General features: G+C 36.9%; 1 protein-coding gene across 8 annotated transcripts in view; it reads right to left on the bottom strand.

Moving 5' to 3' along the window:
• GPC5 (glypican 5) overlaps window positions 1–16,799 on the bottom strand; it is a 617,251-nt gene that overhangs the window by 585,902 nt on the left and 14,550 nt on the right. For all 8 annotated transcript variants that reach the window (XR_006018585.1, XM_042043896.1, XM_042043887.1 and 5 more), the window contains exon 2: window positions 16,127–16,288. Coding sequence is in view for 7 of the 8 variants with exons in the window: in XM_042043896.1 (XP_041899830.1) it covers window positions 16,127–16,288 (162 nt within the window). In the remaining variant the exon portion in view is untranslated. The remainder of the gene's footprint in view (window positions 1–16,126; window positions 16,289–16,799) is intronic.

Consider the following 16,799-nt stretch of genomic DNA (forward strand, 5'->3'; position numbering starts at 1 on the left):
GGAATGGTGGCTGCAGTCCTCTGAAGCAGTGATCCTGTGGTAAAACAGTCTGCTCTTCCTCAGGAAGTCCAATGGTGGCTGTGTAGCTCCTGTCCTCTGGAAATCCAGTGGGAAGCCCGTCTCTCTGGTGTTCAGCCTCAGATTATATCCACGATGGGATGCTTGGTTCCTCCCTCTGGGCGGAGCATCTCACAATGTGAGATGACACGAGTCATGAGGCCAAGTGTTGATTAGGCTCATTAACAGGAGATAGTCCGGAGGGAGTTATCTCTGAGTCAGGCGGCAGGACAATGGTGGGCAATTAACAGAAAGATAGTCTGGGGGGAGGAGGCAAGGAAACACTGCCCCACCTGGTTTCAACGGCTCCTGAGGATGGTAATAGAATACACTGCAACCCAGGACAATCTATCAAAGACATTATCAAGGAATCTAATGTGAGACTGACTACCACCTGTGTTTCCTTGGCAAAATAATGGAGTTTATTTTTGCAATAGATTAATTTTGTGAAATTGGTCTAAAGATCATATAGACAGACCCCAATCTCTTTTAAAGAAAAAAAAACCAACAAAACCAGAACCAAATCAAACAACAACCCGCCCCCCAACACACACAGAGAAAAAAAACCCCAAGTTATCCATAGACACAAAGGAAAATTGTTAAAATAAAAGGTCTGTACACATACTGCAGCATTCTCCTGAAGTTAGATATGCTAGAGTTTCCTAGCACAGTGTTTGGGAGTAAAGTTTAATCTTCTTCCCTGAAGAACACATTTCTCCCTCCAGCTTCAAAACAAGCCTTTCAATCACTTTTTAGCTCATTGTTCAAGCTCCTCTGTATTTTAGACCCTGGCTGTGTCCTTAGCCAAGCCAGTTGTCTGTGGCCTCCTCAGGCAAGGAAGAATATGATATCTGTGCTGTACACAGACAGGAAAAAAAAAGCAGCAACAGAACAGACCTGGATGTCCATGTTGTTAAAACATCTAACACCTAAAACATTGACGGTTCTCTTTGAGATGCATTAAAACACGACAGAAGTGGATTAACTCTTTGTACACATCACTCAGAGGAAAAGCAACTAGATGATTGAAGTACAAATACATAAATATTGATCTAAAAAAAACCCCAAACAACAACCCAAACATTTTTCCAAACCTCAAATTATTTTCTTTAAGTCTGGAAAGAGAGAGATGAGGTTTCTCCTTGGGATTAACAAGCTGTGTGGAAGCAAGCACCTCTCACTACTCCTGTGAAAGGTCAGCCAGCCATCCTCTGCCCTGGGATGTAAAATTCTCAGGGTGGGAAGGAGAGCAGGTAGAAATCTCGCTCTAGCATTACCATCAAAAATTCATAGATAAAGACAGAAAGAACTAGGAGTTTAGGCCCTGCTTTGAAGACACAGAACAAGGATGTCTTGTCAGTGTTTGAAGCATTCTATGTTTTGAATCCACTGTCTGTTTAGAAACCAATACATAAATATAAAAGAGAGCAAAGTCCAAGTCCCCCTGCTGTCCATTTCTAGGTAGGTGCCTGAGCAGAAAGGGAGGGAAACAAACACAAAGTTTTGCAGAAAAATTAGCATAATTAAAGTGTTAGAAAAGATTCCTATTGTGCTGTCACGACGTAAATACTTGGAAGCAGCTACTACATCTAATTTTTGAAAATTCATTGAAGTGACAAGAGAAAAACATAAATCACAAGTAAAAATGTTTTCACTTAATGCTTTTCTCAAAGGTCCTCCGAGGCATAACTTTACTAGGGTAGTAACAAGTAGACAGAACAGGACTTGATGCTCAAAGGGCAACTAGATACTGGTGCTGGAACAGATCTGGGAGCAGACAAGAGAAAACACTCTTTCAAAGAGAAATTCCTGAAGCAGAACTTATTTGAGACAGCATGGAGTACAAGAATTTTCTCTTTAGATTAATTTTCTTGCATCTAAAGTAGGCTATGTACTACTGTACCGTTCTTATAACTCTGGTGGCCTAACTACACAGATAAGACTAGGATTTGTAGATATGGATAGTAACTTTTTATGAGTTCAAAAAACATAGTTGAAAGTTTATCCACTCAGTACAGATCATAAAAGAAGTTATCCCCATCTACAAACTTCTGCCTAACTTATTTTATATTAAAAAATCCAGTAAAAAAATAAGTGAAAATACTTAATGATAAATTATACAATACAAAAGTCCTGGGGTTTTTTTCTACCATTTTTTTAGTTCCTTCAGCTAGGAATGTTCTCAATCCTATATACTTACTATAGCAACAGAGTAATGAATCAAAAAAGATAGTTGAAAGCAAACCCAAAAAATAGCTCAAAAAACATTCACTAGAGAATCACAGTAAAAATAACCTGGTTTCACTTAATAAGGCATGTTAAGCTTTAGCCTGCTACAGAATGGAGGCAAAATGTTACTTAGGTAAGGTATAGACTCATTTAGTAATTAATAATACATCATGGAAGATTGCGCCCAATGTTGTTCTTTCCCTTCATAGTGCTACAGATTTCTTTTGATAACCTGAAGATGACTGGGGCAGGAACAGGCAGGAAGTGTTTCTTCATGGTGAAATAGCAGTATTAGAGGATGTCAAGATGCTCAAAGTATCTCAGTTTTGTAAAAAATAAAGTAGTTGTCATGCATAACCTTTCTCCATCTGTGATCAAGTAATAAAATGATTGACAAAACCTTTAAAGTTCTGTTTTGTTGTAAAACTTGATAGTTTGAAGTCTCATCAATGGATCTCAGTTTTACTACTTTCTTAAAAGCCTGACACAAATTCAGTTAGACAGTATGAATCATGGAGAAAAAAAAAAAGGAAGACATTTTGGCCATTATCTGTTTTTTAAAAAACCTTTAATGAATAACTATACAAAAACTGACTGTACAGGGCAATAATGTCAGTGGTGTACAAGTCTGTGATGTTAAAAGAAGTAAGTGTGACTTCAGCACTTCAATAGGTAACGTGACTTGATAACCCTAACCCTAGCCATCCAGAAAGTATTCATTCAGGATACAAAAATGTATGGATCCTAAGGTCCTTAAAAATTTATAAAGCATGCAAAGAGTATCCAAATCAACCATAAACACTTGACGTGGTATTTATACTTGAAAGGAATTTTGTGAGGTATGCAATACTAAATCCCACTTAGTTGCAAGGCTTCTTGGAGAGATTGAATAACTTAGTGGTCTTTCCTTAAATCTTTGCATGAGAAAGAAACCGGAGGGGGAAGTGTGTGGAATAGATTTCATTCAGTTTTCTGATTAAATCAACACTATACATCTTTCAAAGAATCATTCTAGTGCCAGACTGTACTATGATGAATGCTTTCCTACATTCACACTCACCATTTTTAAGACTGGAGCAGGATTGTAGATCTGACTGCTGTAATACACCTCGGGCCTGCAAAATAATTCTTACAAAATAAGGCAGTGGCTGGCATTTGATTGCAGTGCATCTTCAAAAGCTGATGGATGCTAAACCTGAACTGAAGGACTTGAGATGGGGTTGATATTCCATCATCTCCAAACAGCCTGTTCCAGTGGCTAATCACCTTGACTACTAAAATGTATGGCTTATTTCCCACCTGGGTCCATCTGGCCCATGTGTATTTAACAAATGGGGATGCACTGGCCTAGATACTGCTTATGCCTGGATATTGGAAATGCATCTCAGACAGCTGAGTACCTCCTCGTGGCCAGAGATCACCCTGCCTAGAAGATGCATTCACCACAGTAGATTTGCTTAGCAGCTCACCAGGGTCATATGCTGAGTATTTACTTTGTCAATGTGGATACAAAGGGACAGCAAAAGAATGCTACTAACACTGCATTTCCATATTAAATAGATAGTGTCAACTTCTGAAGGCTACATAGTAAAGGAAAAATAGAAAATAGGAAAATAGAGCTGTAGAACAAACCAGCACATTTTTCCCAGAATTTGTCCATGCTCTAAAGCTTTGAGTCAAGAGCAACCAATACCACCTTTTCCTATATTATTATGGGAACAGAAGCAAGTAAGAAGGTTTTTTGAGAAACTACTTAAACTTTGAATTAAACTTGACATGCTCTCTTTAGAATCTTTTCCTTGCTTCATTTTCCTACAACATCAAATAGAGTTTTCTTAAAAATTCTTAAGAATTTTCATTTTTAAGTTTTTGGGAAAATGTTGTAATTTTGTTCTCACACTGTAGGAGGTTTTACATTTTCAGGTGTGGTAAGTTAAAAACTATCACTTGTTCTGAATTCTCAACATGTGCAGTGAGAAGATGCCAAGGCTGGACTTCTTTCAGAGTCACAGAAGATACTTTCATGTAAATGAGCCGGGTTGGGGAACTACTGCTACTACAGCTGCAGCTTCTAGCTGTACTGTGTTTCACTGAAATTTAAAGCTAGATAAAACAGAGAAGAAAGGAATCAGTCTCCTAAACACAACCCAAAGTTTTTTTCTTTAGATTACATAAGGAGAGTAGTGTCCTCATTTGAGAAGCAGAAAAGAAACTTGCTGGATTCTCTGCAAAAAACAGTTGATTAATTCTTAATACTGCCTTTGATTTTCACCTTCCTTTCTGATACTTTCTGTCATTTTAGATTGTGATCTTCTCAAGAAAGAACTGCTGGTTTTAATTGTACACTGGGCAGGTGAGGGAACTGAAATTGTAAAGTTCTGGAGAAATGAAGAAATTAAAAAGACACACCTATTTTGCCCTTTTCTCTTCTTTCTGCTTAATTTCCTTATTTTATACTTCTCTTATTGCTTCTCTAAAGATTGGCTTTTTAGGATTTATTCATTTCAAATTTGTTTCTTTGGTTTCTTTAATCCACTCCTGTGATGAGTGCACAGACATAAGCTAATGCTCAGATATTTTTTAAAGATCTTTAATTGATATGGATATTTTTAATTATTCATGTCACTAGTATTAGATCCCTTGATTGGTTTTACAAGAGGTGTTAAGTTTTAAGAAAATATGCAAAAAGCTTGCACCTTTGTGCATCTTCCCAAACCTTTTTGACTGAATGTTCCTGTTCCAGTTGCATTAGGAACCATAGCAACTGCAGGAAAGGAAGCCGAGTATCAAAGAACTATTTCAGCTAGTGAAGCAAATCTGTAGTTAGAAGCAAGAACAAACCTGTGATCATGATTTTTTTTTCACCCTACTACCTTGTCCCTTCTGTATCTTAACTCAAAAACTGGGATGTTCCTGAAAAGCAGCAATTTGAATTGCAATTTTTTTAATCTCTTTTCCCCTAGGCTCCAGCGACTGTTTTGCAGGAGTGATGTTGTCTAGGGCTTCAATATAACTTAGCCCCCTACTTTCAGAATATGCATATACACTATATACAGTTCATATAAATAAAAAGGCGTAATCATTGGAGTTATTTGACTCCATTTAAAACAGATATATTTGATATCATTTCCTTTGAACATTATGGGACTAAATGCCCCTACCCCTCATGTAGACACTGCAGTGTTGACTTCTACATTCTGAAAGAGTAAACTTGAATCTTTTGCCCAGAATACAGTGTCATTTGTTTTTCTCAAGGTTTTGCAGGATATCCTCTGTGGGATCAGCACCTTGCTGTAGTGTTAGGCCTGGAGGACAGAAAGGACACCCTGTGACAGATAAAACAGCACTAGATAGATGCCTGTTGTGCAGCTGAATCAAGCCCTGAATCTCATCCAAATGATCTACTGTTAACGCCTTTGTCTCAGGGAGGGTCACTCTGAACTATGTCATTAACCCATTTTGTTCTTAGACAGTTACCTTTTCTCTACATGGTGCCCTTCTAACTTCTCACTATTTCATCTTCCATGTTCTTGGCTAGTTTGTACCAGAGTAACACAGCACAGAAAGAGGAAGCAAAATCAAAGTTCTTTAAACCAAAGGGGTCATTAATCTGCCTCACAGTAAGGACTAAGTGCAGTGAGTGGAGGAAGAGCTATCTTTAAATCCTAAATCATAGTAAGTACTCAAAAAAAACATTATCTTTAAAAGAAAACAGCAGGTTTATGATCCCCAGGTGTAAAAGAAAGAAAGAAAAAAGCCAGCTTAATAAACCATTAAATATAAAATGGAAATATTAAATGAAGAACTAAATCTTTCTCAAGGGAGTAATCACTACGAAATTTCCTTAAATATTAGCTTCTACCTAATAACACAATAAAGAAAAAGACTTTGCATAAAACAAATTACAGATTTTTTAATCCTCTACTCTGAGGGAAACCCTTAAATTAGATGGCTATTTCAATTCATTTCAAACAACAAGAATAAGTCATGAAGAATCAAGTCCCTCATGGGACTGATCAAAATTGAATTTGCAGTTTCCTGTACTATGCTGACAATCATTTACAATAAAATAGGAATGAGAAAGGGAAATTGTCTGTGGGACCACTGAGCCAGGTAATAGCTTCAGTATAACACAGTCACACAGCCGAAATCAAATTAAAATGTACATAGAATTTTAATATGGTTGAACCACGCCTTACTTTGCTTATAGGATTCTGTCTTGCAACTTTTAGGTAACAGATCAGGAGTGAAAAAAACTACTCATTGGTGATAATGAGGCAATTTATGTTACCAGCAATTTGTTTAAAATAACATGACATTAAAATTGCGTTTGGCAAAACAAAGAAAATTAGTTTGAAAACTATTTTAGTTGAAAACTGTCATGACATAACAGAAGCACAAAGGAAAGCCATGCTATAATTTCAAATTTCTAGTCCTTCTCTGTACATCTACAAATCTTGTAAATTATAACTAAATTATTCCATCTTACAAAACTCAAAAGACCTCATAGGCACAACATAAAGAACAAGGAATACTTCAAATATTTCATTATTTTCAGATACCTAACAATAAGTAAATATATTTACATATCCATAATGTGTTTTACACAAATAAGGAACAAAGACTTGGCATACTTCAGTTTAAAAATAACACATCAACTTGATTTGAAAGAAATCTTCTCAGCCACATAATATATAAACCTGTACCTGCAGAACATCTTTGCTGTACTTTGCACAAGTTCATTTTCACAAGCAGCCAGCCCGTGGCTATCACAGTGGTAGCAGTGGAGGGAAATGTCCACTGAAATTTAGATACATTTCTCTTCATTCTTAAGAGAACTTAAGTTAATTGTCTCCCATTCAGCAAATTCCTTTTTTTTAAGGTCTGGTGACCTTAGAGAATTCACTGAAAAGGGCAACAAAATTGATGAGATCTGGACACTAGAAGTATTTCCAGCCCAGAGCTCCTACATATCTTGAAAAACACTTGTTCTACAGTGATTCAGGCCTGTGAGTGCAGACTGTATTTATGAATTATACAATTAATTAAAAATACTCACTGGAGCAGCACCCTTCCTTTGTGGCACACAAGTACCCTAACCACCAAACTACAGAGCTAATTTTTCACTTTGCTCCTGTCACAGTGGATATTAAGTAGCTATACAGACAAGGACAGCTGCAACAGGGAAGAGTTACACACTGCAAAGTAGATAACCCAGAAAATAGCCCACTCTCCTCAGTAAATTCTGCTGTATTTTTAGACACTATCCAAAAGCCCTACATAAATGGCTACTGTACAAGTGCTGAATGGCTGTGCAGCTGATGGACAGCAAATCTGTAGCATGCTGGATTGTGACCTGCAATGCATATGCACTTCAAACGCACTGAAATAGTGAATACAAAATGTTCTCTTCCAGAACTCAAGGATCAGCAGATCTCTATCATGGCACTCCTCTAGTCTGCACAGACCTAAGTTCAAGCCTTTAATGCAAGATGAGATTTGTAGATTAATAAAAAATGGATATTACTTGTATCAATAGCTCTTTTAAAAATCAAAGTACAGCTACTTACACTTGCTCATGACCTGTTTTATATTAGTAAGTTTGTTTCATTACCACTGTTAAAATCACTGTCACCTACCTCACTATAAGGCATACATACCCTCCTGCTTAATTCAAGAAGAACAGAACAAAAAGTAGATAATCACTTCTTATTTTGCATGTAAGCAAATTGCCACATGATAAGCAAAGGTGTGAACAATAGATTTGATAATATGTTTACAGAACCTTCTTGCACATTTCCACCTCTCCAGCAGGAGGGATGCTCTAAGGAGTAAGCCAGCTTTCATTTACATCAGGATAAAAGCAATCACCTCCAACTAGTTGATAGGCTGGAAACTTGTGTGAGCTTACTGCTCAAAAACCTGCTTTTGTTCCCAAACCTTACTCACACCCTTGAGCTGTCAGGTAGGGTGGCTGTAAGGTTTCAGAGAGTAGGGAACTTCTGAGGGCTCTTACTTTGGTGGGTAGAATAAACTCACTGGAGCACAGCTTCAGACTCACCTCAGGGTAGGTATCTAAATATGTGAAATTTAGCTAAGTGTCCGAGCTGTCATTACAGGCAAGGGTGACACTGGGTTCGGCTCATTTGTCTAACCATAGGTTTCCAGTGACATTTGGCAAGTCCTGAGGTCCTCAGAGATAACCTTGGGTTTTTGTCTCCACAGGAGCAAAATTCTCCTCCCAGGTTTATGTGTACAGTACAGCGCTTTTTTGCATATTACCTGGCTTAATCCTCTCTTTACTATATTTCATCCACTTCAAGAACAGGTATAGTTATTTACAGGAAAAGTCAGTGCTTGGTTTTCTAAATTCTGCAATAATGTATTTTAATGTCTGATTAAATCCAATTTGATGCAATTCCACCCTCCCTCACTTTTCTGTTTTGCTGTTTTGACAAGATGGTTTTCTAATTTAAAAAGTCACTTAAAATAAAATCAGATTTATCCACTCTAGATGTAAACATACCTACCTTTAAAAATTCCATGTAAGACCAGATAACATTAGGTTTACTTCTGTTGGGAAAGAAAACTGGTTTTACCTCTCACAAAGCCTTTGAAAATGCAGTACATGATTCCACTTCTAAGCAGTATGTCAGGTTCACCGAGATGCAAATTGTAAAAAAAAAAGGTTAAAAAAAAGACTGTCTGTACTGCAAAAACTGCAAAATTCTTGGAATTTCTCATGTAGAATATGTAGTTCATAATAGCATAAGTATCTGTTGAAGTGACGGTGTACAGATCTATTAGCTCTATACACAATAGTTCCACTGTAGGACTAACAATGCAAAAAAATCATGTACCGAGATATGAACAAATTCATGTTCTTTTAATACTGATATATAATATTCTAAATTTAAACCCATTCTGCAAGAGTCTTTATGACTGAAGCAACCCGTCCCATTATGTTATAGTAAAGAACTGTGTAATCTTCTTGGAGAGAGATTAATGAACAAACCCTTTTTGCTAGAGCGTAACACCCACAGATTAATCTTAGAACTAGTTAAAACATTCAAATCACTTAGCTTTTCTTTGTAAATCACATTTTAAACCTAAGGCCAAGAAAAGTCTGTTGAGCAGTCCAGTCTAACCCCTGGCCCGCAAGCAGAATTAATCTTATTTACAAGGAATTCTTGGCAACTGTTTTCTTGTCCAGCTTGTTTCTAAGACATAGAATCCCCAAAATTTTTAACCAAAAGCATTTTAATGTTGTCTTCGGAAAATATTTGCTAATATTGAGCCTATATTTTCTTTGCTCCAGTATGACACCACTGGTTTTTATCTACCATAAAGGAGTACAGGTAAGTACTTTCTTATATGTAGTTTCTCCTGCGTATATTTCAGAGCATATTTTGTCTCTCTTCTTTTCAGTTGGTCCATGTCTTTCAATTACATTACCCAAAACTGAACAATATTCTCCAGTTTACAAATGCAAAACAGAGGTTTCAATTCACAGATCTCTGCTGTCTTTCTGTTTAGATACTTATAGATACTTATGCTACTATGAACTAGATATTCTGCCTGACAACAGTATGAAACTGCTGACTTTTGTCATCTTTTGATCTGTCATTACTCCCAGAACTTCTCCTACAGAACAAATCCACTACAAGCTATCCCCTATACGTTTTCCACTGTACCTCCCCAACTAAATGGAGCACCTTGCATTTGCTCCTATTGAACAACAATTTTTTCACACTTTGTCTCTATCGTGTCAGCACTATTTTGAGTTCTGACTTCTGTCTTTCAACAAGACTTGCTAACCTTTCGGTTTTTTTCTTTTTCTTAACACAGAATAAAAATAGTAAGTGAAAACTTCCATGTGTATTTGAAAATCTCGGAAATCTAAAAGGCTGCAGGCAATTCTATCTCTGAAACAAGACCAAACATTCATTCAAAACCAGCAGTTTTATACTGCGTTCTCTGCTGGAGTTCAGTCTTCTTTCAAACTCCTGCATTTTGCCAGCTATTAGTTTCCCAAAGTTCTCAGAATAAGCAGGAAGCAGGCATCCATGAAAATGCAAATTTTCTATGGCCACTTCTCCCAAGGGAATTTAAATTTGTACATCACTTTTTTTTTTCTAATGCATAAGAACAACATAAAGCATAAAAACATCTAAATTAGCATATGTCTACACTGATCGCTGTGCTACAGAAACATAAACCAAAGCAGTAGTGAGCTGGGTACTAACAAAAATATGAAAAAAAAATCGTAGTACTCACCAAGTACGAGACTGAACAGTGCACCAACATCAGCTTAACTGTAACTCAGACATTATTGTAACTAGGAGAAATAATTGATAGTAAACAAACAGGCTGAGACTGGAATCCAGGAGCACAAGAGCACACTTGAAAACTACAATTTAAGAAAAGACTGATGGGGTGAAAACTGTTACAGAAGCCCATTAAATCCCTGTGCATATATAGATATATATACACACACCCCAGGACTGCCTACAGGCACAGCACACATGGAGGCAAATAAGTATCTAAAGATAAGAATGAGATAGAGTGGAAGCAAATCCCTTCGGAATGATAAGACTTGCTTGCAATAAAAGAAATAAAATTCAGGGTTAATAATGGAATTTTAGGTATTAATCTAAATCTCCAGATTTCTGCACTTACAGCAGCCCTTTAATGCTGTGTTTTATGTATATATAGACATAGTGGGTCCAAATCTAAGTTACATTAGCATACGGTTTATCCTGCTTTTTTATTATAAAGGACTCAAAATACAATATGAATAGATGATTTCTGAAGTTAATAAAGTTTGTATAACAGCTTTGTCCCTTAGACCAATCACTGGGTATAATCATTCTTCTGCGTTATTAAAATTGCTTACTTCCTCAGTCCAGAGGGAAGCATGATCATAGCTGTGGGGAAGGGCTGCAGAACAACAGAGAAAGAGGAACATAACTCTGGTGAATCACAGATATTTTTGAGACCCTCATCCCTCAATATAACAGAGTGACAAATGGAGTCTCTTAACCTGTCCACATTTTTGTCTTTTAGTAGAATCCTTACAGGCCATTTAATTAAAAGAAGTTGGGATTAACCAGTATTTAGATTTAGGCTTATTTCTATCACACTTAAAATATAAAGGATTATGGAGATGAGAAAGAAGAAAATGTTGGAACATCAAAGCCATTCATTTTGCAAATGATCTGAAGGGCAACATACCATTTGAAACCACGAGAGATACAGCAGCTCTACCTGGACGTTTTCTGATCTTCAAATCATTCTCAGAAAACTTCACAAGTGGAAAGCAATTGAATCCGTGCCAGGGCACATTTAGTTTTACAAAGATGAACAGAAATTCCATTATTTCTTATGGCTTACCAGAGAAAGCAGCTCAGAAGATTTCAACACATTTTCTAGTTCATACAATTTACTTTAGCTACTGACTAAAACGTTATCCTATTTAAATGTAATAATTGTACTGTGATCTCAAACAATATGATGTAACAATTTGACTTCATTTAATTCTGCTCTAGGATAAAGTGGAAATTGATCTATTGTGTAGCAATAATTTCACAGAAAAAAACATGAAACTGCATCAAGAAAGTCTGATTCAATATACTTCAGAACCTACATGGCAAAGGCATTAAATTTTTCCTACACAGTAGGAATTGTCAGGTAATGCTGTGTCGAGGAGTGCAGTTTATTACCTATTGCATACAGACACACACTTGCCAAGTCCACTGTTTCAGCGACAGGCAGCCCCATTCAGAAATGATTGATGCTTCCATATTTATAAAAAGCATGCCACAGCACTAGAGTCGCCAAATATAGTAGCACAAAGGAAAGTCCATTTTCTTTGCACTCCACAACTAAATTCTTATCTCTAAATTTCCCTTTCAACCAGACTAGCTGTTATCTTGTTCTATGTCATACATGGCCACTTTTTAAAGGGTTATGAGCTCTCTTGTGGAAAAATAGTGAAGTGACACAAGATCTGCTATTCTGTTGCACAGCACTCCATCCTACTGCAGATCACCAGATGCTTAGATGCCTATTCAATTCCTCTCTAAATGTTAGAAATTATAGGGATTTCTTTTTTCTCTACACAAAAACCAGCACTGCATTGTGACTAGAGTGTAACCCTGATGGCACTTGTTAGTCTTTTGATTAGAGATATAGACAAGGGTCAGTGTGAACTTTGAGTAACATCTAAGAACCGTACAAAAGAAGTGTGTGTGTGTGTACAGAAAGAGAGAGGTCTACAGCATGTAATGTAAGGTTTAGAAAGGATTCGGGTTTATGGTTACTGGAATGGAGATGTTATAGCAATCCCTGTACGGCCGTCACAATCTCTTCCTCAAATATTAAGATAAGAAATACTAGAAATCAGAAATGTGCAAGAATGTTATCCTACCAAATGACTGTCTTGAAACACAATTATCTTACAGCTTAAGTTCTCTAGTCACCTTTCCCAAGGGAAAAATGATTTATTGCTCTTCATAATGTATCTCCCACTTACTAGATTAATATCTTATTTAACTTCATTATCACCTGTCCTTCTGTTCCTTTACCATTCCTCAAAGGTATTAAAAAGAAACAGATTCACAATGAAAAAGAAAACATGCATTCTGAAACACCCTGAAACATAAGGAAAAAACTGAAAGAGTACTCAGTAGGAAGCAGTACACAAGTGGAGCACTTTGCACCACATAGCTTGACATGTCCTAAGAGACATGGAATTTTTGCAATATTTGAAAATTGCCAATAGTTACTGTCAGGAGGCAGCACTTACCACAATACAGAACCACGGAATTTTGACAAACATTAGAAGGTAGCGAAGATATGTCAATATATATAGACGAATTTACTGTCATATAAAGACACATGCACACACAGACAGATGGGCAGACAGCTGCCTCATTTCACCATTACAGTCACCCTAAAGTCTCTGGTAGTTAGTCATCCTGAAGACTCAGCATCTTTAGACTGTATTTAAAGCTGAGTGAAAACACATCTCTGAAGACCTCCAGAGTCAGATACAGATCACTTATTTTAACTGCCTCCTTCTCTCTACTGAATATGTAAGAAACTGAGACAAAGCATGAGCTATTTGTTCTGTTGGAATCCAGTCCACCCCTTTAAAGCTAAGGCATCCAACCTCAACATACTTTGAAAAGAGGCAGGTGACAGCAGTGGCAAAGTCCATGTCATCTGCTCCCTTCTCTACACACCCCAACAATCCCCTTCACGCTTTCTGTGTGACTCCTGAGATACCTGTCCAGTTGCCAAAGTAGCGGAAGATGTAATCACACTCCTAGCTGCCAAGCCAAGCCTCATCTAAACATAAAGGGAATCCCTGAACATTTGGTGGTGAGATAGGCACCCTGTCATACTATAATTCAGATTGGAAAGGACCTTAAGGAGGTCTCCAGTCAAAGTCCTGCTCAAAGCAGGGTCAAAACTGAATTCAGGTCAGATATAATGTCTTCCTATGTTCCTAGAATTCCAAGCTGAAAAAACATCAGCAGCATCTGATTATTTTGAATCTGAAATAATTTAGCTTTAATTTTAGTTAGCAATGGTTGCAATTCTTCAAAAATGAGTGGTATGTTCAATAGCATGTTTTTCCACAAATAATTACTTCAAGGTTAAACACAGTTTTAAATCTAAATAATACCAGAATCCATGCAACATTCTCTCTCAGTTATAATTCTTTACCTAAAAGGAAAATAAAGACAGAACTACTAAAGACTAAAGCATGTACTTCAAAAATATGTGAAGTGTATAAGGTATATAAAATAGATACAACTTTTAAGTATATGCTTCGAAAAGTATTTGTTTAAATGCAAATGATGGACCAAAGACAGTGGGAGAAGCAAGTAGTGTTAGACTACATGTTTGGCAAGCAAGGCTTGCTTGCCTGCAACAAGAACTGCTATCAAGTGTTTCACAAAAAATTAAAACCTAACTGTCAAGCAGTCCTGAACCCATCCCTCTAGAGGGAGCATATATAGTCACTAGGCTACAAAGGCAGGCTCCTTTCTTTACATCACTGCTTCTTGAATTCCCTTCTACACTGTAAATTAGCACTGCTTGGAGAATTAAAAGTGCACACATCTCACATTAGCCTCTGACATGGTGTTTATGGCTTCTCCTTGGGCTATCAAGCCCACAGTTTGATTGTGTACTAGCTGAGAAGGGCCTAAAACCTAAAACTCTGAGTAACTGCTCAGACTGTTACAACGGAGCCACAATTATTTCTCCTCAAAGGCCTTTGTGTCCTTGTCTTTCAGGCAGAATTCACCTAAGAATGAGATATACCCTGCACGCACTATGCAAATACACCACTGACTAAGGCCCACAGGACATAAAAGCAACAGATATACAGGTTTTGGGTCCTGATTTCACTTAATTTCATTTAGCTGTCATTTAAATCCCAATCTTGTGAAGACTGAAATTCTTGGGATTGCACAAATATATTACCTAGGTAACTAAAGTCTGGGTTTGCATGTTGGTTTTTCTCTTGGGTTGGGAGAAAGGAGGAGACAATAAAACAGCCCCCACTTAAGTAAAGCACAGTTGGTTACGGAGCTCTGCAGAGTCTACAGCCCCAGGTCAGCAAAGCAATACAACATATTATAATATGTACCAAACTCTTGGTTAATTCTTACAGTACCAAGAAAAAGCTAATAGACAGAAATTGAAAGGAAGAACAAAGGCAGAAGAGAGATGGAGGGATTTCTTTGTGCATTTTACCAATGATCCCCTGATTGTAACACCTTTTGACAGCTGCGTTAGGCAGGCTAAACGGCAAAACTCCCAAAAGGCAGAGAGCAACCCTAGCTTGTTTTTAGCATGAGACAGCCTAAATTTTAAAAAAGGGAAGGCTTTAGGACTCCAAAGTCAACTTTGCTGCCCATTTCAGGACCCCATTCTGCTAATTATTTCAGCATCACAGGTTAAAAATAAGAGAGTTGCCAGAAGGACAACTTCCCAAGCCTGTATGAAGTTACCACATTATCCTTTCAAATCAAGTGGTCATAAAGGCTACTAAGTATACATTAACAGACAAATGACAAGACTTTAGGGCTTTTTCCTCAACACATGTGAACTCTCTATCTCTTTCTATCACATACAACCTCATATCTCCACTATTTTCACATCTTCCCAGCTCCTAACCAATTTCCACATTAACTTATGCCTATTTAAATCAAAAAGGAATTAATAGTATATGAAAGGTAATCGCAAAAAAGCAACCCCACCACCAGTCCAAATAACTATTATTTATCAGGTAACTTCGTGTTGTTTATTAAAACAACTATTGCCAAACCTACAATTTTTTTTCAATTATATTTAGAAATTCAAAAGTCTGCAAAACTAGATCCCAAAAATGAACCTCAAATCTCAAAAACAAACTACCCAAGTATGTCTACTAGAAAAAAACAAAGAATATAGTGGGTGGGAACAATGGTATAACAAAAATCTCTCTTTTGTAGCACTCCAGGCGTTAATTTTGCATTTTAGTATGGCCCAAATTAAAGAAGTTAAAGAGGAACATCAGGTTACAGGTTTACAATCAAAATCAAAGCATCTTACTAAAATGATGTCTTACTTTTTCTTAAATATAATTTTTTAAAAGTCACAAATTCCAAAAGCAATGCAGTTTCTAATCACCTGCATGATTTAATACTCCTTATTTGAAAGCATAAAAGCTTAGGGAGAAGCTAAAAATTAATAGATACCTCTTATTACATCATAAAATAACCAAAGATGAAAATCAAGAAAAGTATGAACAAGTTTGGAAATAAAAAGCAGAAAGCTTTACCTTGAAAAGCAGCTGCATTATGAGATATTAAAAATTTTAATGTAGCACTTGATGTTTGAAGCACTTGCTGTATATCGTGCTTTGCTGCAGTCTGATACCTTTCTTCCATCTTTTTGGTACAGCATGTTGGATTTTTGGAAGTACAAACCTGGAGATCAACACCTAAGGAAAAGGCAATTACATTGATCAATATAAAACAGTATTATGCAAAACACAAACACCTAGAAAACAGCTAGCTTTTTTTTTTTAAAATGGGTATTGACACATTGAAAAAATACCCAAAGCTTTAAAACACTTGGTCTTGTAAACAGAAGGGGGTACTAATTAAAATTCTGTGAGAAGAATACACTTATTACAGTTAATTAATGTCATACAATGTAATTTCCCTGGCACTGTAATCTTTTTCCAGCTGTGAATAGTGCTAACTAATGTTGGTAAAGTATGTTGAATATGCATTGTACATCATGATACAGGTGGCAGATGTCCCATCCCTGGAAACACTCAAGATCTGGTTAGATGGGGCTCTTGGCAACCTGATCTAGTTGAAGATGTCCCTGCTTATTGCAGCCCAGATGACCTTCAGAAATCCTTTCCAACACAAACTGTTCTGTGATTCTATGATCCTCTAGAATACTGAACTGCTGGAACAGCTCATGGCTGGCACTCTTGTGCT

This window comes from Corvus kubaryi, unplaced genomic scaffold, assembly GCF_017639235.1.
Source record: "Corvus kubaryi isolate FWS band 111438036 unplaced genomic scaffold, C.kubaryi_AGA036_p1.0 133, whole genome shotgun sequence".
NCBI lineage: Eukaryota > Metazoa > Chordata > Aves > Passeriformes > Corvidae > Corvus > Corvus kubaryi.